Below are 24,501 nucleotides of genomic sequence, written 5' to 3' on the forward strand. Positions count from 1 at the left end.
TGATCATTAACCCGAACTGTTTTGTCTCCAGACCTCCTTTTCCTGTTTGAGTCGTCGTAGGAACCCCAAATTAATTCCAACACTTGTGTTTATTGTTTCTATTTGTTCAACAAAGTCTTGGGAAAAAACCTATATCTGCAAAAAAATCACTTTTAAAAAGATATTTTGATCATAAGTATGAACATCCAGCATGATATGAGCCAGATTCCCCAAAAAAGCCTCCTGGAGCGTCAATAAGACACCTTTATGGAAAGATTAGGACCTAAAGAATCAGAATGTGCAACAAAAATCACAATAAAACAAAGTCTTGTCCTGTTAGGAAGGAGTTTAAGTCAAAATAAATGGAAAAAATTCATTATTTTATGCCAAAAGATTGTCTGAATGGGGCATGCTGGGACTTAAAATGTGAGCGGGAGGATTTTCACGGACGGTTTCCAAAAGTTAACGACAATAATAAAACAGTTAAAGTCTCACTAAGATGAATTTTTAACCACATCGAAATTAAATTAAATCAACGACACTAGAAGGTTGAAAAACCTAAATATATATATTGAGATTTTACGTTTTGTTCTCTTTGGCGACACCTGTGGCGATGAGCGGTAACTGCAGGTTTTTTGGCCGAGTTTATTTGAATTTGTGTTAGTTTTTCAAGTTTAGTCTGTAGTTTTTCAAGTTGAATCTGTAGTTTTTCAAATTTAATCTGTAGTTTTCCAAATTTAATCTGTAGTTTTCCAAATTTAATCTGTAGTTTTTTGGTTCGTTCAGCAATAGTGCCTCAAAATGCTCGCTGAGACCAGAACAAATAACCTCTGTGCCCCTTCACAGGCCTGGGCAGCGAGTCTCTGGCAGAGTAACTGTGCTCCCAGCTCATAATCCCACCAATACAAGAGCTTTATTATTATTATTATTATTATTATTATTATTATTATTATTAGGCCATCAGCTCAACTATGTTACCAAGATCTCGACATAACGACTTAATATACTTAGTGAAATTAAATACTTTGAGAACACTTTCTTTTCAGTTCCTACAGTCTGATCGACCCATTTGGCATCCCACCGCCCAAATGAATTCATGTCAGACGGGGATTTTGTGAAATAAATGATAAAAAGCGGTGCAGAGTCGTTAAGGGGTCACCTTCCTCTGAGCAGAGCAGAACAGAGTGCTGCTGGGTAACGTTACTCATTAAATCAGACCTCACTGTACCAGCTGGTACCGCACACCAGCACACACACACACACACACACACACACACCAGAGTTAAGCAGACGAAACATTCCAGTCATTTTTAATCTCTCCGTCTGCATTTCTCTCTTCTATAACAAAGTATTCATTCAAAAAAAGGAACAATCTAAATTTGCTTATCTGTCGTCTTTAGTTTCAAAATCGGGTCGAGTCGCACACACGTATCACTCACACAACCCAACGCATGATCTCCCCTTTACACCCAGAGGGTAATCATGAAACACTATAATCAGCAGGCTTGTCACACACACACACACACACAGACACACACAGACACACACTCTGAATTACAGCCCTGCAGAAGCTCTCATCAGTGAACACTGGAGCCTCCACGGTTAACAAATACATTTACACCGGCTTCATTGAGCAACATTTCAACACTGCGTGCAGACGTGTGTGTGTCTGTCTGTGTGTGTGTGTGTGAGAATCTGCAGCTCCACCGTCAGCAAACCAGCTGTGGTCCAAACATGTTCCAGCAACCTTTTGGTTTAGGTGGAGCTCTGGGAGAGTGCTGCCTCACCCAAGGGTGACACAACACTTAAAACACACACACACACACACACACACACACACACACACACACACACAGGAGAGGTTGCCACATCCTGCCTTCTACATTCCTAATCTCTGTTGTTCCAGACTCAACACACTCATTTATCTCTTTGTATTTCTGTCAATTTCTATTTAAACTTTTTTTCTCCATGTGTCTCTCACACACACACACACACACACACACGCACGCACGCACGCACACACACACACACACAAACCTTTTCCCCTGCAAGGTTGAGCTGCCACACCTGTGTGGGTGTGTGGGTGTGTGTGTGTGTCACCACCAGCCGCCTCAGCAGCAAACATCCTGTCATTGAGCGGTGACCTTAACCCTCCACACACACACACACACACACACACACACACACACACACACACACACACACACACACACACACACACACACACACACACACACACACTATTTTTGACTCATTGTCGTCCGTTGCATGAGCAGGTCAAACAATGAGGCGTTGTTTTCTCTCCGCCAGACTTCTATACAACCAGAGGAGTCGCCCCCTGGTGGTCAGGAGGGAGAATGCAGCTTTAACACATGAAGCATAGACTTCTATACAACCAGAGGAGTCACCCCCTGGTGGTCAGGAGAGAGAATGCAGCTTTAACACATGAAGCATAGACTTCTATACAACCAGAGGAGTCGCCCCCTGGTGGTCAGGAGAGAGAATGCAGCTTTAACACATGAAGCATAGACTTCTATACAATCAGAGGAGTCGCCCCCTGGTGGTCAGGAGAGAGAATGCAGCTTTAACACATGAAGCACAGACTTCTATACAACCAGCGCCGCACACAGAATGCAAGTTAAAGACTAACACAACTTTAGAGCAGAACTATAATCCTGGTGTTTTCTAAATAAACGCGTCATGGCGGGTCAGATGTATTTGGGGCGTCCTTCGGGTTCTGCGTGCGGTCCTAGTGCCGTCGACACACGTTGTGGGTTTTGGCAAAAATGTTGTGCGACACGTAGTGTGGGTCAAACACTGTAAATGTAACTATTAAACCTTTAAAATGTGTTTAAGCACTGAATTACATTCCAGACTGGGAACTAAATAGTGTGTGTGTGTGTGTCTGTGTGTGTGTGTGTGTTACTTACACAAAACTGGTGTCAGCAAGGACACAGTTTTGTGAGTAACGAGGCTATCGCCATGGTAGCCTATTGTTCACATGAAGAGAGAGACAAAGACAAAAAGGAGAGAGAGAGAGAGAGAGAGAGAGAGAGAGAGAGAGAGAGAGAGAGATGTGAAGTCAAAACACTGATAGAAGAAGAGCAAAACAATAGAAAGTATGTTTGTGCCCTCATAACAATAGTCTGCTGCATTGTTTGCTGTTCACACACACACACACACACACACACACACACACACACACACACACACACACACACACACACACACACACACACACACACACACCTCGTGGCTTTGGGGAAATTGTTCTCCACCTTTGTGCTAGTTGAAGAGTTCTGAAGGTACAAATAAGTGAAGTAAAGGTCTAAAAACTACACGGGTCCTGATGATGATGATGATGACGATGATGATGATGATGATGATGATTTTTCTACATCAGGCGTTTAAAGAGTGAAGAAACGACTTGAAAAGACGTTTTCAAATCCTTTCTTTTCCCCTCGAATCCTCTTTGGATGCTGACGGATGAACCCGCTCAGCTCTGTTAACAAGCGACAACCACTAAAAGACACACACGCAGACACACGCACACGCACACACGGGGTTTGTCGTGACTCTTCGTCCTCTAGCAGAACATTAAACCTTCACTCGGCTCCTCTTTCATTCGGGGATTTATCCGTCCACAACTTCATTCACAGAACCGGAGCGAGCCGTCACGACTCCAGCGGATGAACGATACCTGCTGACCCGTCGCCACGGAGACGACACAACGGTGTGTGTGTGTGCGTGTGCGTGTGTGTGTGTGTGAGTGTGTGAGAGAGAGAGTGTGTGTTTGGGGAGTGTTTGCATTGCGGGGAGACAAAGAATGTGTGCAAGAAGAAAGGCAAGTAGATGAGAGAGATAAAGTCAGAGTGTGTGTGTGTGTGTGTGTGTGTGTGTGTGTGTGTGTGTGTGTGTGTGTGTGTGTGTGTCAGTCAAGGTGATTCAGGTTAGAACAAAATGCCTCTTATCAGCGTGGCACACCCTCTCCCTCCCCCCTCCCTTTCTCTCTCTCTCACACAGGAAGTTGCATAATGACCAACAGCAGTAGTACCTGCACCTGCCGACAGGTGAGTCAGGTAACTGTTGTTCGCTCGCCCTCCCTCCCTCTCCTTCTTCCCCTTTTCTTCCTTCCTTCCTTCCTTCCTTCCTTCCTTCCTTCCCCCTCAAAGGCACAACTGTTGCTCCTCTTAAAACAGCTGTTCCTCCACACGATGACATCATCACCGACTCACACAGACACGCATGTTTGACTTCCAACCCGACAATTTACCGCCGAGCCGCAGGAACGATCCACGCCTGAGGCTCACCGAGGCGTCTCACCCTCTCACCCTCTCACCGGCGAGGAGAGGAGACGACATCGTGTCCTCACAGCTGCTGAGTCACAGCGAATGAATCAGTGACTCGTCTGAAAAAGCCTCGCACGATCTGAGATTTACTGCTTCAACGAGCAATTCTGATTCTGCGATGACGGATTTTTCTTCCGCCACATGAAGGCATCGTCATCCTTCATCACGTCAACGTGGATTTGAAAAGAGTTTTCTTATTTAAACCTCATTTGGAACATTTTTACACCTGATGAAGTCAAAAAGTCTCCACTAAAAACATAAAATAACACTATAAATTACGAGAAAGTAAAAAAAAGTGAGGACATTTAGACTTTTGTTTTAGTTTACTGCGACTTCAGAGCGGTTGAAGGGTTTTTAGGGAGGTGACAAAACGTTTTTTCTCCATTAAAGAGTTAAAGTGGATCATCGATGATGTGTTATCAGTACCAGAGGCAATAAAACGTTACATTTCTACCTGTTTTCTTTCCTCTGCTGATCTAAACGATGACCTCAAACCACGATACGATCATCATTAAGTTGCAATTATAAACTCACTGAAAGGAAAAATAACTTAAAACGCTGAAAAACTATAAAAGTCTGAAGGTGGAAATGAGAAATTTAAATGGAAACGTCCTCGAGATCAGAAAGAGGACAGGAGGTACCTGCTGTGGTAAACAGGATGTGGAGCTACCGTGTGCGTGTCATGGGTCAAACGGACTGTACACACACACACACACACACACACACACACACACACACACACACACACATTCCTTGATGTTGAGATCACGGCCCCGCCCACCTGCCCCCAGTTCACCACACATGGACACACTTCAACGCCGCCTCCCCTCCAAGTAGAAGATGACAAACCGACAATGACAAAGGAACAAAAGTAACACACACACACACACACACACACACACGCGCACACAACTCAACAGGCACTCAATTTAAAACAACCATAAACACACACACTCAGCAGGTAGCCCTTTCACACTGCTGTCAGGTCTGTTCAAACATCTTTCACTCAACACACACACACACACACACACACACACACACACACACACACACACACACACACACACACACACACACACACAGTATGACATCACTTCTGTGCCGTGAGACCGATCACATGTTCAGTCCAATACAAACGATCATCCTCTTCTTCGTCATCTTCATCATCATCTCCTTGCGTGTTTAACCGTTTGTGCACATTTGTCGTTTTTTGTGAACAAATTCTCAAAATGAACCTGAACGCACCACACCCACAAAAAAATTGCTCAAAAAATAAATAAATAAAAAAAATGCTCAGAACTCAAATATGCGGAAAAAAATGCTCGAAAAAAACTGTTCTAAAAAAACAAAAAACGCTCTAAGAACTAAAATTTGTTCTTAAAAAAAACGCTTAAAAAAATGCTGAGAACTTAAAAATGCTCCAAAAAAATTGTTCAAAAAAAAAAAAAAACCTCTCAGAACTTGAAAATGCTCTAAAAGAATTGGTCTAAAAAAATTTTAAAAAACGGTCTAAATTTTTTTCAAATTGAGAGCAAAGATTTGGAGATAATTTACTTAAAAACAAGAAATTTGCTCGGGTAAAAAATACACAAATCTACCTCCATACAGATTCACATGACTCTGATCTGCGTCTGTTATTAATATTAATAAAAAAAAATCACGTGATTGACAGTTTTTTTCCCCTGAAAAGATGAGATTAATTTTTATGCCATTTTTTTCATATAAAAAAAGTCAATTTCTCTGTAATACTGGAGCGTATGTTTCTAATATTTTAAGTGGACTGACCCTTCGGTCTCCGAGCTGTTATCAAATGATTCATCTCTTTTTAAGTTAAAAAAATAAAATAAAAATGTAAATTAAAAGAAAACGCGGTCTTGCCCCATCGCATCATGGTCGGCACGCCCATATTTTGATGACATCAGCGCATGATGCATGGTGGTAATAACCAAGCCGCTTAATAGAAGTCACATGAGTCATGCAAGAGCAAGAAACACAGATGCAGACGCAGAGGAGAGATGATGTCAATGAAGAAGAAGAAGAAGAAGAAGAAGGAGGACGAGAAGAAGAGGAAGGACAAGAAGAAGGAGGACGAGAAGAAGGACAAGAAGGAGGAGGAGGAGAAGAAGAGGAAGGACAAGAAGAAGTGGAAGGACAAGAAGAAGAGGAAGGCCAAAAAGAAGGAGGACGAGAAGAAGGACAAGAAGAAGGAGGACGAGAAGAAGAGGAAGGACAAGAAGGAGGAGGACGAGAAGAAGTGGAAGGACAAGAAGGAGGAGGACGAGAAGAAGAGGAAGGACAAGAAGGAGGACGAGAAGAAGAGGAAGGACAAAAAGGAGGAGGACGAGAAGAAGAGGAAGGACAAGAAGAAGGAGGACGAGAAGAAGAGGAAGGACAAGAAGGAGGACGAGAAGAAGAGGAAGGACAAGAAGGAGGACGAGAAGAAGAGGAAGGACAAAAAGGAGGAGGACGAGAAGAAGAGGAAGGACATGAAGGAGGACGAGAGGAAGGAAAAGAACAAGAAGAAAGACAAGAAGAACAAGAAGGACAAAAGGAACAAGAAGAAGAAGAAGAAGAAGGAGGACAAGAAGAAAGATGAGACATGAGGAGAAACTTGCTCTCCAGGCTTTCATTCATCTGCATTCGTGGGCGACTTCGTTGCCTTTAAACAAACGCTGTAGAGAAACAAGTCAAGTACTGAATTCATTACTACGCTTGAATTTCCTGTTAATTGGATTTGGCTGGAAAATCTCACTCTGATGTAGAGTTTTGTTTTTTAAGACCCTCTGAAAACAAGTTGGCCTTCTTCGTAGCATCCCCCCCCCCCCCGACGCGTTTCAGCCGCTTTTGATCAATGAACCACTTGAGAAAAGCTTCAGTACGGCGAGTTTAAACGAGGCTTCTCCTCGGGGTCTGGAGGCATTTTATTCACCGACGAATGAGCTCGACATCTTGAACGCTCCCGGTTCTCTCCGGGCTTCCTGTTGGCGATAGACGAGGGATTCAAACCAAGCGGCAACGACGACCAACATACATTTGGTCCCATGTCGGGCTCTTCACCCACAACCCACAGCGCCCTGCCCCCAGCCCATAATCCCGTCGGTTAACGAGAGTCAGCTAGGTTTCTATACAACCAATGTGTTTATGATTAAATTAAATGGAGCACAAAGTTCTTCGTGGCTCTAACCTCCAATTTTGCTCTCAAGTTGCACCGCATTGATGCTTTTGGCTTCTATACGGAGGGCAGGACGTTTTCTTTCTCAGTGCGTGATGTTTCCAAAGTCAACGAGTACAGAAATAATCATGAAATCGAAATAGTTATTTTATGTTCTTCCCCTCTTGGTCCACAGTGCAGACGATCTAAAGGTTACACGACCAGAGTTTGAACGTATACGAGGACAATGTAGAACTGAGAGCATTGTTTTCACAGGTGGTTCTGAAACAACAGAGGACCTAAAGCGGAGCCTTGTGGAACGCCACGAACCAGATTCATGTTGGAAGACGTTGGAGCGAAGAAAAGTTTGATGCGTACAAGCAGCAGAAGAAACTTAAAGACATGAGAACCGAGTAACCAGCCCAACGCTTCCCTGTCATTAAAAACACACACATCTGGCATTACATCTGCATGCGTAAACAGGACAAACACACACACACACTGACAAACACGCTGCAGCGTTTAGCCCTGCGTGACCTCACCCTGCTGGTTCCCAGGCTGTGATGTCATCAGAACTAGAAACATGGGCATGCGGTTTGGGAAGAGGAAGAGGAAGAGGAGAGAGGAAGAGCATAATAATGGAGAAAAGATGATGAATAGTATGAGATGAGGGGGAAGAGTAGACAAAAACAAAAAAGCAGGTGTGTAATTAGCAAAAGACGAGATTGTTTAACAGAAACGCGTCAACATGGAAGAGAAACAGAATAAAATCTACGCAGCCGTGATGATTTTGCTGCATGTCTTTGATAATAAACTGAATATATTTAGTTTTTGACCAGTTAGTTTGAACTAAACAACCAAATGATACATTAATTAATCCATGGGGGAAAAAATTGATTTCGCAGTCTGAAATTGTCAACTATTGTCAAAAACTGACATTACAAAAAGTATTTCCTGGAATATATTTATATATATATGCTCTTTTATTTTTTATAAAATACATTGTGAACTTAAAATGCATCATCTGGAGCACTTTAAGAGCACGGAGGAAATGCGGCCCGACTCCGCCGTGCAGACGAGTGTAAACATGTCTGAGAGGTACGTAACCAAACTGCAATCAAAGTTACTTTAAACTGCAGGTAATTAATGGTAAACACCGGATTAGTCATGGAACAAGAGAAGCGTGCAAGCAAAATAAATAAAAAGAACTTGTTGCATCATGACGCGTTTAAAGGTAAATTGATGAGATCATCGCTGAAACGTTCTCCCCCGAGCAGCTCCGGTTTCTACCCGACGACAATAAAGTTTAATCAAATCTCAGATGAACTAAACCAGAAACTATCCCATCAAAGATGAAATAAAACCAAAGTAAAGATGGAACTATCCAATTAAAGATGAAATAAAACCAGGAACTATCTCATCAAAGATGAAATAAAACCAAAAAAAAACAGGAACTATCTCATCAAAGATGAAATAAAACTAAAGTAAAGATGGAACTATCCAATTAAAGATGAAATAAAACCAGAAACTATCCCATCAAAGATGATATAAAACCAATGTAAACCAGGAGCTAACCCATCAAAGATGAAATGAAAACAAAGTACATCAGAAACTATCCCATCAAAGATGATATAAAACCAGGAACTATCCCATCAAAGATGATATAAAACCAGGAACTATCTAATACAAGATGATATAAAACTAAAGTAAACCAGGAACTATCCCATCAAAGATTAAATAAAATCAAAGTAAACGAGGAACTATCCCATCAAAGATGATATAAAACCAGGAACTCGGGACATCGGAGGCCTAGATGGAGGCGATACAGTTCATTCCGTCAGTTTTCTAAGTAAACATGGAGGAACAAAGACCAGAAGTGGCGCAGATGAAAAAGAACAGAGAATAAAAATAGAAGACAAGAAAAAAACAGAAGGAAGAATTTGAACCAAAGTGAGGAAGAGGGGTTTGTAGACGAGCCAGGCTGCAGGAGGTCCACCACAAACTACTCACCACAACCACACACAGCTCAACACCACAGAGACAGAGAGTGTGTGTGTGTGTGTGTGTGTGTGTGTGTGTGTGTGTGTGGAAGTTGGAATGTATGGTCTGTTACATTTCGAGGTTTTTGGGCTTTTGTCTCTCTGTCATCGGATCTTCATCATCATCATCATTAACCAAATAGAGTGAACAACTGTCACGTCTCCATCCAGACAACACTGTGTGTGTGTGTGTGTGTGTGTGTGTGGGGGGGGGGGGGGGGGGGGGGGGTTTGTGTGTGTGTGTGTGGTTCAGCACCAGGACACAAAGACACCATGACAACAACAACATCAGCATCACAAAGACGCGAGCGCCGGCGGAGCGACGACGGGAGACAAAGGCCGGTCTGTGCGAGTGCGTTCGCGCGCTTGATTTTTTTTAAACAAATTAGCGTTCACCTCCAGAACACGGCAGAAACAACAACTGCCGGCTACGCTTCAATGTTCTTGTTGTTTTTGGTGAGCGGAGCCTTCAAAAAAAACATCACAGATACTTTATAATTCACATTGAACCCCGAGAACCTCCTGAAAGCGATGTGTAGTTATTAAAAGTCTCGAGGGTTGTGATGTAAAAACACATGTTCCTCATTGCACCAGCGCTTTGTGTCGTCGGCTTTTTCCCCTCGAGTGAAAAGCGCCTCTTCACTTCCTGATAAGCGAGAGAGAAATCGGGATATTGATATGCCTGCGTGTTAAATATGAGGTCACAGCCAGCAGCGAGTTAGCTTAGCTTAGCACAAAGACTGGAAACGGGGGGGGGAACAGCTAGCGCAGCTCCGTCAGTAAGAAAAGCCACCGACCAGCTCCTCTAAAGCTCAACACTGAACACTTTACATCTCTTTTAATCTGTACTTTAATCCCAATTTGACATTTTAAATCGCGTTTATGTACGAACAGGAAGTTGTTAGTCGCGTGTAATAAAAACAGCTAATTGACATTTTAAACTGTATTTAAGCAAAACAATATTAAAACATGTTAACAGCTGAGATCCAGAGGTTGTTGCTGGATTTTGCCACGCTAGCTGTTTCCACCCGTTTCCAGTCTTTGTGCTAAGCTAAGCTAGCTATAGCTAAGCTATAACAAAAAGTTTCAACCACTTTTGACAAGTAGCAGCAAACGGGCCTCTAGCTAAAGTCACAAGAGAACAAAATACATATTGGACGTTATTTTGAAGGAGCGTGTTGGTCTCTTTGATGGTGAATAATTAGGTAGCGCTCAGACTTTAGTCATAAATCCTTTAAATGTTTCTCAGAGTGAATTCCTGTCATTTGTTCCTTTAAGCTTCACTTTGACAAGAAGAAAAAATGTGCACAAAGCTGCTACACTTAGAGCTCGAAAGCAACAAAGAAGCTTTCTCTGCACAGTGGAGGTGTGTGTGTGTGTGTGTGTGTGTGACTGAGAGAATGTGTGTATGTGTGTGTGTGAGAGAGAGAGAGAATGTGTGTGTGTGTGTGTGTGTGTGTGTGTGTGTGTGTGTGTGTGTGTGTGTGTGTGTGTGTGTGTGTGTGTGTGTGTGAGAGAGTAAGTCTATATCCCAGCCACTCTCATGTTACCTTTTGCTCCAGCCACACAGAGACTCTGTGTGTTATGTCTCACACACACACACAAACACACACACACACACACGTATGTACAAACACACACACACTTCCCAGCGTGGGAGGAGAGCTGATAGCCACAAAACTTTTTTAAATCGGTTTAAAACATCTTCATCATCAGACCGACAATAATCGGCGAGCGGCGGATTTGGGGCCACAGATTGTTGTGCGCTTGTTGTGCGTTTGTCGGGAGCTTTGTGGGTTGCCGGGGGGACGAGCGACCAATCAGGAGCCGCGATACACCTCGTGTGTTTAAAACCTGTCGGCCGCCTCGCTCGCTTACCGTCATTCTCCAGGAGGAGTTCGGCTACAAAAGTGGCGTTTAAAAAACGTTACAGAGGAATAAACTTTATAAAATAGCAGCTGGGAAGTAAGTCAGGCCTTTTTTATGTCTACAAAGAACAATGTCATGAGAATATATGAAAGAAGTGCGCTAAAGAAAGAGAAAACACTTTGGAGAACACGGTTTACTTGGATGTAGGCATGAAGAAAAAGGCCCTTTAGTTCATTTTTATTCTCATAATAACCAAGTTTGAAACAAGGCGTGGCATTCTGATCGCCTGGTTTCAGGTTTTGGGATTCGGCAGCAAACTTCTCACGGACAGAGAGAAGTAAAAACCCCCAAAAACGTGTTTTTTTCTTTCTTGGTTCCAGCACCACAAGTCACGCGTCTTCAACCCCGCGATAAACCGACCAATCAGAAACGTGCAAAACAACTTTTCAAGTCATCCGGACCTCGTTATCGACGTTACAGACGCGATCTGGCTGCAATTATTGTGGCGGTTGGTAAACGGCGATCATCTCGACAGAAGCGGTGAACGAGGAGCCGATGGAGCTGAAGGTCCGGACGGATGAGAGCAGTGATATTCTTCTTCTTCTCCTCCTTCCAGACGACACGTTGGGTTGAGCTTCAGTAGTAAGACGGGAGCGAAAAGTCGTAAATATGACGGCGACTTTGGGTTTTTTTTTCGGGAGGAGGAAACAAAAACAAAGAACTCGAACAGACGGAAAAGAAAGGACGAGGAAACAAAACTAAAAACATGAAGGTACATCGGTTCACAGCCAGAGGAAAAGGAAAAAAAAGGTTTGGGTGCGAACGCGGCCAACTCAAACACCTCAAACACCTCAAACGCCTGCCAGCTCTGACTTCTGGACTCGGGAGAGCGTCGCGTGTGAGAGACATCCGTCTCCGCTTTCCAACGGAAATGAAAACGAGTCGTGAAGTTCACGGCGGAGTCGTGCTCGCGTCTGCAAAGAGTTGTCGCTTTAGCTCTTGAGTGCTGCGTGAACCGGCGGTTGTCGATCACGGTCATGTTCGGTGTCGGCAGCGGAAAGACGACGGCGGTGTTTGCCGGCTTTCATCTCGCGTCTGTCGAAGGTTTTCAGGAAGTGGGACTCGGATCGTTCGTGTTTTCCTCGCGACGTAAGAACTTTCTTCGTTCTCCGGCGTCTCTTGTAACCCGTCGACGGAGACGCAGGTCCAAAAAAAACCTTCCAACCGAACTCCTCTCTGGCAAAGGGTCCGTCCTTCAGAGCCCTCCATCGTACGGTTAAATGTCTAAAGTCCTCACACGCGTTCCTCTTTACGCCCAAACGACACATTTAGAGCGTCCATATATTCTCTTTTTGGAAGAGATGCCAAAAAAACTAAACTGAAACTGAGATTCGGAATGAAGGCCGAGGACTTGGATCTGCAGGGCGCCATAACGAAGACGCCACGAAGGACGCCACGAAAGATGTCGAGAAAGACCCAGAGAAAGATGGCACAACGCCGCGAAGCAGCGATGAAAACGGAGGACGCCATGAAGGATGCCGCGATGATGCCACAAAGGACGCCGCGAATACGGCGCGAAGGGCGAAGCACGCCAGAAAGACGCCACGAAGGACGCCACGAAAGATGACGAGAAAGACCCAGAATAAGACGGCACAACGCCGTGAAGAAGCGACGATATTGGAGGACGCTGCGAAGGAGCCACAAAGATGCCACGAAGGACACTGCAAAGATGCCACGAAGGACGGCACGAAAGAGGCCACGAAGGACGGCACGAAAGACGCCACGTGGTTGACAAAACCGAATGCCCCAAAGAAACAACACACTTTAGTCAGCGACCACGGAGCTTCTACGAGCCACAAAAACATTCTTTTCAAATGTCTGACAGAAAAATACTATTTTCACTTCATGACTGTGGAAGAGAAAAGAAACACGTTTCTAATATTAATATTATTTCACAATGTAAATTTGTCAATTCTGCCGTTTTATTTATTTGTGCACTCAGGACAAACGGATATAAAGTGCGGAAAATTTTAGGACAGGAAGTTTTTCTGGAGCAGGAAACATTTGAAACAAACGACAAAGAGTTGAACAACGAGACAACGAGTCAAACAATGTGAGACATTGTGGGAGAACGAGTGAGACGATCAAGAAGCTTAAAAAATGACCAAAAACTTCTTGGTGACACAAAAATGAGGAACAGAAACCTTTTAGGAGCCTTTGAGGAGCACTATGCTGCTGGACTGAAACCACACACACACACACACACACACACACACACACACACACATCAGCTGTCAGAGGTGAACATGCCGAAGACTGTTGTTGACACACAGCAGCACCATGGCAACAAGGAGGAGGAGGGGAGGGGAAGAGAGAGAGAGAGAGAGAGAGAGAGAGAGAGAGAGAGAGAGAGAGAGAGAGAGAGAGAGAGAGAGAGAGAGAGAGAGAGAGAAAGAGAATCAACAGTATTAATTATTCCTCAGTTCCTCTGTCTTGACAAAAAGGGGCGGGGCTTAATGGATAACAGTGATGTCATCAGCAGGTCAGAGCATCAGGATGAAGAGGAGAGATTTTTAACAAGAAGCTCCAACAGGAACAAAGAGGAAGAAGAAGATGATGAAGAGGAGGAGGAATCACTGCTGCACACTAACATCTGTTTATACACGGAGATCATGTTCACACACACACACACGAGGGTGTGTGCGTGTATAATTGTGTAAATGTGTGTGTGTGTATTAATAATAAAGCTTTCAAATTTTCAATTATTTCAACAATTAAATGCAAGAAAACCAACAAAACTACATGAAAGTTACAATAAATGTACCACAAAATGGTGTTTTTGTTTTTTTTGTTCATGTTAGTTGTGTTTTGTCTTTTGTTAACATTAACAGCAAATTACAGACAGAAAGCTTCATTACATGTTTACAAAGAGACACGCAAACAAAGCAATGAAATATGAAATAATTAAATTAAATCAGGTTTTGAGAGTTATTATTATAACGACTGTAAAACCTGACATCGTCATTTTGTGTTGATATTATTTAAGTTCTACATGAGCTCAACAATCTGAGCGTTCTGTTGGACACACACTGAAGTCAAGCAGCAACACACCTGTCTGCACAAGTGGAGGGCCACACCCTTCACACACACACACACTGTCCTCACAGGAGGGTCACACACACACGGTTGTGTAGGACTTTAGTCATAAAGTCTCTCTGTTCTTTCATTCTTCAGGGTGGATGTTTTGCTTCCTCTGCTTTTCCTTCACTGTGCATGTGATGTACTTTTGCATGTTTGTATTTACATACATGTATTTATAGAGATGAATCATTCAAAGCAACATTACGGTTGTTTTGCAGGTTTTCTAGTCATTCCAAAGTCGACTCAGATGAGAAGAAAATGTCCGGCTGAAGCTTCACGAGTTGGGGAGCGAGAGAGAGAGAGACAGAGAGAGAAAGAGAAAGAGAGAAAGAGAAAGAGAGAGAGAGAAAGAGAGAGAGAGAAAGAGAAAGAGAGAGAGAGAAAGAGAGAGAGAGAAAGAGAGAGAGAGAAAGAGAGAGAGAGAAAGAGACACACACACACACACAACTTGATGGTTCCACAATGAGGCAGTAAAGTCAATGTTAACTAAACACTCGGGTCAAGTGTTGAGAACGACGACCCGCTGCTTTCCCCGTCTGCAAATTTCCCAGCAGACAGTGAACGCAGCGCAGCGGGAGAGAAGAGGAGGAGGAGGAGGAGGAGGAGGAAGAGGAGAAACAAAGTGCAAAGTGCTCCCTTCATTAAACACTCAGAACACTTGGTGGTGAGACGTGTTGACGAACTGCTTCAGTGACGCTGCAAACAAAAACAAGAGGCCGAAAAGAGGAGAAGCAACGCAAACATGCTGATGACACGCTTCCTTCCCACACTGCCTTCACTCCTCTCCCTCTCTCTCCCTCTCCCTCTCTCTCCCTCTCCCTCCCTCCCTCTCCCTCCCGTCACAGAGGTGAGGCATCTCACATACCAGCGTTACCTTTGTGCCCCAACGGGAACACAGATTTACAGACTCTGAACGCATCACGTGGACCAGCGCGTCTAGTTAGAGTCTCCACAATAAGAGAGTCTCCACAATAAGAGTCTCCACAATAAGAGAGTCTCCACAATAAGAGAGTCTCCACAATAAGAGAGTCTCCACAATAAGAGTCTCCACAATAAGAGTCTCCACAATAAGAGTCTCCACAATAAGAGTCTCCACAATAAAAGTGAGAGAGCAAGTGAGGGGGAGAACGGTTTTGAAATCGTTTCCAAAAAGCAAAACAGTTTTTAACACTTTGTATAAAAACCGTGTGGAGACAATGACGTCACTTTCATATCAGCTGATATTTGGATGAAAGCTGACAGTCAAACTACTTAAAAACAACACATCAGTTGTTCAGTAAAAGCCAAACATGTGTTCAAAACAAATATAAAAGCAATGAAAAGTATTTATCTGCATGTTATTAATACAGCAAATATAGAAGCATTATCTCAGTCAGCATCGTGCAGCCAAACATTAATTAAAATCAGATGTGTGGTGATTATGATCCAGACAACAACAAGCAGCTTGTTAAAAAAAAAGTAGAAGAAGAATGGAGCAGAAAACGAGCAGCAGGTGAAGGCCCATAGCATTTCCACGTGACGTCACCCTCATTAACACAGGTGTGTCTGCTCGTTAAAACAGAGGCTGGGCGGCCATAACGCGCCAAACTCCATTTAAAAATCTGTCGCTTTAGTGTCGCTGCTGACAGCGCGAGGCACAGCGTCAGCAATTACTGTGGGACCCTGAAGTGCACAGACTACATTATATATTATATATTCACACTATATGAGGATTTTACTGCCATGTTTAACTGAGCATCTTTAAAAAGTTTGTTTTTTTCTTACGGGAAGTCTTAGATAAATGCTTCACAGAGGCAGCAGGTGCGCGCTTTAGTGAGAGCATTTTTAGTTGCACTTTTCAATAAAATAAAAAAGGTTAAAAGCTTGAATTTGGGTTGCGTGCATGCCGACATGAAGATTAGTTTATTTGGAGTCCATGAGTAGTGAAACTAAATAATTCGCTGTGTTTTAACGCCGCATAATAGGCAAGGCGACATTAAAATGCGTGAATCGTGAACACAGTTTGGCGTGCGCCGCATGAACGAGCAGAAAGCCAACAGTCTCCAAAGGGAATGCACGCCCTTGATAAGTATTGTGTGTGTAGACACACACACACCGTTCCTTCTACTGCGCGAGGACTTCACGCGCGTTGGAAACGTAGGAAACCTGGGAAACGTCCACACTGCGAGGACAAAGGTGGGCTGACGTTACAGCTTGAACTTTGGACTCAAAACCTGAAAGACGTTTTAAAACACAAGCCAAACGCATGCAGACGCGTCCTCGCGCGCCATTCCTTCCCCCTGAGAGTAAATCACACACTCCATGAGCAGAACTTCAATTAAACAAACTTGTAAAAGTGGGTTTATTTCCTCTGGAGCTTAAACGCAGCCAGGTGGGCGAGAACACCAACGTGAACCACTTAAAACAAACTAATTTCATAATGTCAACTTTGTTATTTTACATAACACTAAAGCCGAATTAAAGAGTGAATCCGACTCATTCTATACATACAAGTTACATTAGTGTAATGTTTATATGGCCGTGTAAAATAAGCGGTTAAACTTTAAAGACGTTACATTATTAATGGGAGTCCGTGCTTTGCATGACAAAAAACGACTGTTGGGACTAAAAACATATAAAAACTGTATTAAAAAGTAATTTTGATAACGCCGAACTGTTTGGACTCTCCACCAACATGAAAAACTACTTTTATTTTCAACATCTGTTGTGTTTTTTTTTGTGTGTGCAATGAATGGACACTCGTGGCTCACCGATGGAGACCAGCTTGATGTTCTCCTTGTCCAGGAACTCCAGGGCCACCGACACGTTCTCCAGCTTCATCTGCCTGAAGTTGGGCCTCGGGTGGTACTTTCTGTACATCTTCTTGTGGCTGAGCACCTCCAGCAGGGCGATGAGCCGCAGCCCGTCGCCGAGGTCCAGCTGCAGGTCCGCGATCCGCTTGTTGACGCACTTCAGGTGCTCGTTGATCCAGCGCGTGAAGGTGTTCTGCTGGATCTTCTTCCACGGCGCGTCCTCCGCCAGGTCCTTCTCCGTCACGGGCATCTTTACGGTTTATATATCTATATTTTTGTGTGTATTTTGTGTCGTTCAGACTTCCAGGGTGTAGACAGAGCGTTGTGTGTCCGCGGCAGCGTGTCTTGTGTCCCGCAGGATGTTTCCTCGGAGCAGCCTGAAGTTGGTTTGAAGTGTTTTTTTCAAACCGCTTCCCTGAGACAAACTGGCTGCTGCGTTCAGGGTCCGCCTTCAAACCTCGGATTTCCGCCACTTCTTCTTGGGGGTTTCGCGGGCAGTCGGGAGCCTGAATGCTGCATTACCGCCCCCTTCTGGAGGAGAACGGCTATACTTACAGACGATACGTTGAAGTACATTAACTCAAATGCTGTATGCAGTATTGTATTGTACTGTATTTACATTCAAAGTACTTAAAGTACTTGGAGTATTTTTCAATTACTGCTACTTTACATCTACTCCACTACGACGTTTAAGGCGAATATTCCACTTTGTACTAATAAATAACATTACATGTACTGATTAATGATGCAAAAACATTAACAATAATGTATTTATTATTCAAGGAATTATTAATTGTGATGTAGACTAATATTATAGAATTAAAACAATCTTTGTCAAGATATATAGCAGTAATTTCCCTTTAATAGTTTCCAATAAAAGAAACATGTGTTTTAATATTTCCTTGATCATTAGACTGTTTCCACGTCATATAAACTCAACTGACTGAAATAAACCTCATGATGTTCCTATTTCCGACTGTCTTTAAATGCAGCATCGGTTTGGAATGACGCTGAACTCACCTTGTCAAAGATTGTCTATGCAAAGAAGCAGATAAACAAAAACACCCAAAATATAAATAAATGAACATACATTTGCTTTGTAACTTCATCTCAAACAAAGTATGTTTCATTTATCACTTTTTATTTCAGATGACAAACTGTTGACATGGAGAAATTATAATAAAGAGGAACAAGAACTGAAACAAAAGTTAAGTTAAACTTTCAAAAGGAAAGAAATGGCAAATTAAACTCTTGTCAAAGTGCTCATACGATCTTTGTTCTTTGTTGGGAGCTTTCAACTGCATCTCATGGTCTTCCACGTAGACATCTAGATCCCAAGGAGCAGAGGAAGAAGACCTCTGAGGTGTGAAAGCTCCAGAAAAAAAGCTCGTCCCCTAAAGTGGGTCTTGAGTTCAGAGTTACGTTTGTGTTGCGTTCACATGCGCTGTCTTTTGTGGGGATTTTCTCCTGGAAAAAGAGTCAGAGTGATACATCCTGTCGCTTTAAAAAACAGACTGTGTTAAACTCAGGTGTTTGAGTCAGAAGCTGCTGTCAGAGTATCGATCTGCTGTTTGCGCTGTTGATCTTCAATCAATAAATAATCAATAAACTTCGATCTGATTTCCTGTTTTTTTTTAGACTTCAACTGATTGTTGAGCTTCGTTTGCAGCTTTTAATCTGCTGCTGAGGCAGAATGACACAACCCTGCAGACAAGACACACACACACACACACACACACACACACACACACACACACACACACACACACACACACACACACACACACACACACACACACACGTGTTTAAACAGAGGAAAGTCACACCAGTCGGTGACGTTGCGTTCATGTTCGTACGTTCCAGACTTCACTTTGTGAATCACAGTTTAATGTTTGTGATTCATCGTCTGTTTCACTTCCTCAAAAGCATTAAAACAACATTTTTTTTACATTTATTTAATATTGGGAGCTGAATCAGCTGAATCATTTTGTTTTAAGTTCTTTTTTTCTCTCTTTGAAGTATTTCATTTCTTGTTTCGTGTCTGTATGACATCACACGTCTCCTCGGTGTTTAAGTACATCTACTCAAGCACTGTAGTACAACTAAGGTTGTTTTTTACTTTCCTTGAGTATTTCTATTCCATGTACTTTATACTTTATACTCCTCTCGGACGTAAACAAATGTTTACTTCCCTTCATGTACACAAACCTTTGTCATCACTTCATTTTTTCCTCGATAAACTTTTGTGTAAGTTTTCCCAAAAGCGTGTTTTGTGACATCACGTTGACCTTTGACCTCCACATTCTGAATCTCTCAGTCCTCAGGTCCGAGGTGGCGACATTTTGAATAAAACATTTTTGAGGAACCAGAACTTTATTTTTTATTTCCTCCCGTTAACTCTCGACCCCAAAAATTCACCCGGCGACCCTTTGAGGGCCCCGCCCCTCAGGTTGAGCACCACGGGACCAACACGGAGCATAAAGAGGCTGAAAGCAGCGACGTCAGCTCGAACAAATCCAATAATGTAATTAGACATCAGTCCATAACCTCCTACATGTATATATGAGGTATAAGTGTGTATACACATGTATACACTTGTGTACTTTTTTATTTGTATGGTTGTGTGCGTGTGTATCTTTATGTACATGCACTGTGCACATCTCTTTATTTGCATGTATAGAAAAAACATAAAAATGTATCACAAAAAAAAGTCAATAACCACTTACTTTTAATACTTTAAGTATTTTTTAATGTACTTTTACTTCAATTAGCATCTTGGCGGCAGAGCGTTGTACTTGTAAAGGAGTATTTCTTTAGTGTAGTATTAGTACTTTAAGTAAAAGGATCAAAGTTCTTCTTTCAAATCATGAAAGTCTCATAATTCTGTCTTTTTTTGCCGTCAGTGAACGCATCACGCTTCAACTCCCACATAAACTCTCTAAGGTCTCTTCAAACTGTGTACTTTGCACAATACAAATACTTTACAATTGCCCTGCCCCAGTACATCAAAGTACCTGTGTTCAGTTTAACCGTGTATTTGTACTTGTATGACGTCATCGTCTGAAGTTTGTGAATGAATGAAGGCAACAGAAGCCGGTTGGTGGGTCAGCTTTGCTACAACTTTAATCCAAACATCGCTCTGCATATCCAATACATCTTCATCATCATCTTCATCACCTCTACGTAGCTCCCTCTCATACCTCTACACAGTTTTAACAAAATAAGTCTAGTAGCACATCTTCCATCGCGTTTTATTGTACAGTTCTCTCTCTCCGTACTGTAGTGTGTGTGTGTGTGTGTGTGTGGTTTTTTTTCTTCTTCTCTTTCAACATTAGGAATATTTGTTCGTAGTCTTTTTTTAATTTATTTACTTATTTGTATTATTTAAAACACGGAGACGAGACAAGAGTACACGAACGATGACACGTCGGTCCAGAGTGTGAACAAACACACACACACGCAGACACACACACATTTCAGCAGAGGTCTGATCGTTTGGAGAGAAGCGGATCGATTTGTGGCCCCCTCAAAAAAAAGCTAATAAAGTTATTCAGACGATGTGCCTTTAAATTAAATTAAGAGGCGGAGTCATGTGACTTTTTTTTTTATCGATTTCTTTCCGTATTTCAGAAGCGACGAGTCGAAATAAATCTGAGAATTTACCCCAAAAAACGTTTTTTTTTAATGGATTACGAGAAGTGACACGTGACCGAGGCTCTTCTAGTTCATAGAGAACCAAAAACGGTAATTTGATGAAATAATCTCGAGTTAAAGGTTCGATCACGAGGAGATTCCTGAGCTTTTAAACATATTTTCAGCTTCACGCCGACGGAAGTTAAAAGTTCAGGAAAACAGAAGATTGTGTGAGACGTCAAAGATCTCCAGCGACCGGCTTCTCTCCACAGATATAACCTGTGTGTGTGTGTGTGTGTGTGTGTGTGTGTGTGTGTGTGTGTGTGTGTGTGTGTGTGTGTGTGTGTGTGTGTGTGTGTGTGTGCGCGTGTGCACAAACACACACTCTGGTGTTTCTTAGTTACATCAGAGGCACTTTGAGCCTCTTTTCTGTGCGACAGAAGAAAAATTAAATTAAAAAAAAAAAAAATCAAAGAAAAATATATTTAACCAAAAGAGAAAATAAATTTGATTTTCTTTCTTTTTTTTTAAAACAATTTGGCTTCAAGTGTTTGAACCAACCGACCCCCAAACTCCGCCCTCAAAATAAACAAACAAACAAACAAACTTAGCAGAACTTCCTGAACGAGACACTTTCCAGCAGACGACCTTTAGTCTCTTTATTTATTCACCACGAAGACGTTTTACTTTACACTGAAACACATGGAAGCGGCTGCAGGACGCGTTTAGTCTGACTGACACACACACACACACACACACACACACACACACACACACACACACACACACACACACACACACACACACACACACACACACACACGTGTTTAAGAAAAAGCAGCATGAAAACCCACTGACATATTAAAGTTATTCAAACTTGATTTTGACAGAAAAACGTTAAAAAAAAACAAACAGAGCTTTTACCTGGACAGTTCGTTTGTGGTGCAAATCAAACAAATTAAATTAGATTATAATCTGCTTTGCCAAGTTTATAATTAGGTTTATTTTCAAACTTTTTTTGTTGGAAATACGCAGAAATACGAAGTTTGCAGACGTGTGCAGCTAAAAATACAAAGTTTTCCTGCTGATGATTTACGCCAACGAGTCAAATCAAAGCTGAACATGGAGAGGAAAGTGTGCGTCTGTGTCTGTGTGTGTGTGTGTGTGTGTGTGTGTGTGTGGAGCGGGAGACTGTGGGGCCGAAGGCTGCTGGGAAAGTGTTGCGTTCGCTGGCGGTGGGATGCGTCGTGACTCCGCCTCCTGCAGGTGTTTTTTGTGTGTGGAAGCTCCGCCTGCTGGAGAACGCGGGAAACAGCAGAGAGACCGGAAACCCCCAAAAATAATAATGTTAAGAAAAGAAGAAAAAGGCCCCACCGTTTCTGAGAGAGAGCAGAGAATAAAAACAACTAAACGCCCCAAAAAAACACAAAATAAACCGAGAAGCTTCTGAATCTTCTGTAGAAACCACAACCTTTATATTCCCTCTACAATTATGTACAATTAGACTTTATACAAGTAAAGCAGTGATGCTCTCCTCACAGCGCTCTGTGTGCGTGTGTGTGTGTGTGTGTGTGTCTGTGTGTGTGTGTCCTAGGTGGAGCTGCTCTTGGAGAGGTTCGGGTAGAGGACGGCTGCCGTCACAGCGACCATCACTGCGATGACCGGCATCCAGGGGCTCCAGCCGCTCTGACGGAGACAAAGGAAGAAAGAAAGGAATCACGTTAGCTTGCGTCGTAGCGTAGCGAACTTTCCCACAAAGTGAGAGAGAGATTGAGAGAAGAGGAAATAGAGAAGAGGAGATGAGGAGGAAGAGAGGAAAGTCAAAGGACTGCAGGAAACAGAAGATACAAGAAAAGACTCTGAAGGCCCAAAAAAAGATATTTCTTTCTTTCACACGTTCTAAAGAAACATCTAAAAAGCATATTAAATTAACTAATTTGTGACGGTTCAGGTAAGACGAGTAAAAAAACAAATATCTCGACACAAATTGTGATTAAAATTGAAAAAAGTTCCCAAACTCTAGGTACATTTGCAGATTTTCTTGTATTTAACGTTTTCTACCTGCAGTTCCTCTCTGAGCCACAGGGGGCGCCCGGGTGCTCGGACGGTTTTGATGAATTAATCTGTTTAAATGTTGTTTTACTGAACGAGAGCGTCTAACTTCATCTCGACGGTTTTATTTGGCCTTTTATAAAAGTATTTAACGTGTATTTAAGTTTTTAATAACGCGTAAATACAAAAAAGTTAAATGTTTATTCATCTCAAATATCTAAATGCTGGTTTATTAAGTTAAAGTGATACAGAAATGGCAGTACATGTTTTATTATTCAAGGATTAATTAGTTATTCTCACAATTTAAGTATATGATAGTTCGTAATATATAAAAAGTGTTAAAAATGTTCTTAAGAAGCTGCTTCCTTAACTAGCCTAACAAATGTTTATCATTTATTTTTTCCTTTAATTCATCATAACCAGGTCACATTACAGTTATTAAGAAAAGTCCTTTTAATCAATCGGTCCGTTTATTTAAGCTGCATGTTGCAGAACAGCAGAGCAGCACAAACAATAATTACTTTAATATTAAATCATGAAAAAAAATATTTGAAAAATCCTCTTTTGGGGCTTCAAGAGGAGAAGTAAATAAAAGAAATTGGCAAAGTGAACGAGGCCGAAGAGATTACCTGAGAAGAATTTAAAAAAAAAAAAGAACAGAGAGAAGTTACAGACCAGTTTTCCTTCACAGCAAACTGGGAACACTGGGAGACGTTCCCAAATGAACAAACAAGCAGCAAACACGACACGACGGACACAACGATGGATGTCTTCAAATAAAATATGAAACTTCAGTCCAGAGAAAGACTTGAGGATGAAAAGACAAAACACACCTGTAAGCAGGTGAAGCAAGAAAGAATAAAATGTCAAATAATAACTGGGATTAAAGCAGCAAACTGGATGCAAGAAATGGAAGAAGAAATAATAAGAAATTAAACACAAACCCTGTTGCAGGAGAGAAAACGATGCATCAAATAAATGTATGTTTGAAAAAAAGAAAGCAGCATCACCCTGAAGTGTGTAGAGAGAAAGTGAATGAATGAATGAATGAATGAATGAGTGAAACCGGAGGAACGCTTCAGGAAAGAGATGAAGTGACGGCGAGAGCTCAACTTTTTAAAGGGGAAACTTATCTTTAGACTCCGATAGCTTCATGCTAAGCGCTCATTTACCGTTAGCTTTATGCTAAATGCTCATTTACCGCTAGTTCATGCTAAACGCTAATTTACCATGAACTTTAAGCTAAACGCTCATTTACTGCTAGCTTCAAGCTAAATGCTTATTTACCGTTAGTTTCAAGCTAAACGCTCATTTACAGCTAGCTTTAAGCTAAATGCTTATTCGCCGTTAGCTTCAAGCTAAACGCTCATTTACTGCTTGCTTCAAGCTAAATGCTTATTTACCGCTAGTTTAAAGCTAAATGCTTATTTACCACTGGCTTAAAGCTAAATGCTTATTTACCACTGGCTTAAAGCTAAATGCTTATTTACCGTTAG

At 42.2% G+C, this 24,501-nt stretch overlaps 2 protein-coding genes across 10 annotated transcripts in view; both read right to left on the bottom strand.

The window, feature by feature from the left end:
• Positions 1-17,734, bottom strand: part of flnbl (filamin B, like) — a 53,577-nt gene extending 35,843 nt beyond the window's left edge. For all 4 annotated transcript variants that reach the window (XM_068595814.1, XM_068595813.1, XM_068595810.1 and 1 more), the window contains exon 1: positions 17,279-17,734. In XM_068595814.1, the coding sequence (XP_068451915.1) occupies positions 17,279-17,570 (292 nt within the window). In that variant the 5' untranslated portion in view covers positions 17,571-17,734. The remainder of the gene's footprint in view (positions 1-17,278) is intronic.
• A 2,683-nt stretch (positions 17,735-20,417) lies between these two features.
• Positions 20,418-24,501, bottom strand: part of slmapa (sarcolemma associated protein a) — a 48,500-nt gene continuing 44,416 nt past the window's right edge. For all 6 annotated transcript variants that reach the window (XM_068595821.1, XM_068595820.1, XM_068595815.1 and 3 more), the window contains one exon: positions 20,418-22,639. In XM_068595821.1, coding sequence (XP_068451922.1) covers positions 22,544-22,639 — 96 coding nt within the window. In that variant the 3' untranslated portion in view covers positions 20,418-22,543. The remainder of the gene's footprint in view (positions 22,640-24,501) is intronic.

Source organism: Clinocottus analis, unplaced genomic scaffold, assembly GCF_023055335.1.
Source record: "Clinocottus analis isolate CAN_PGR_092001 unplaced genomic scaffold, fCliAna1.0.p SCAF_32, whole genome shotgun sequence".
In the NCBI taxonomy this organism is placed as follows: Eukaryota; Metazoa; Chordata; class Actinopteri; order Perciformes; family Cottidae; genus Clinocottus; species Clinocottus analis.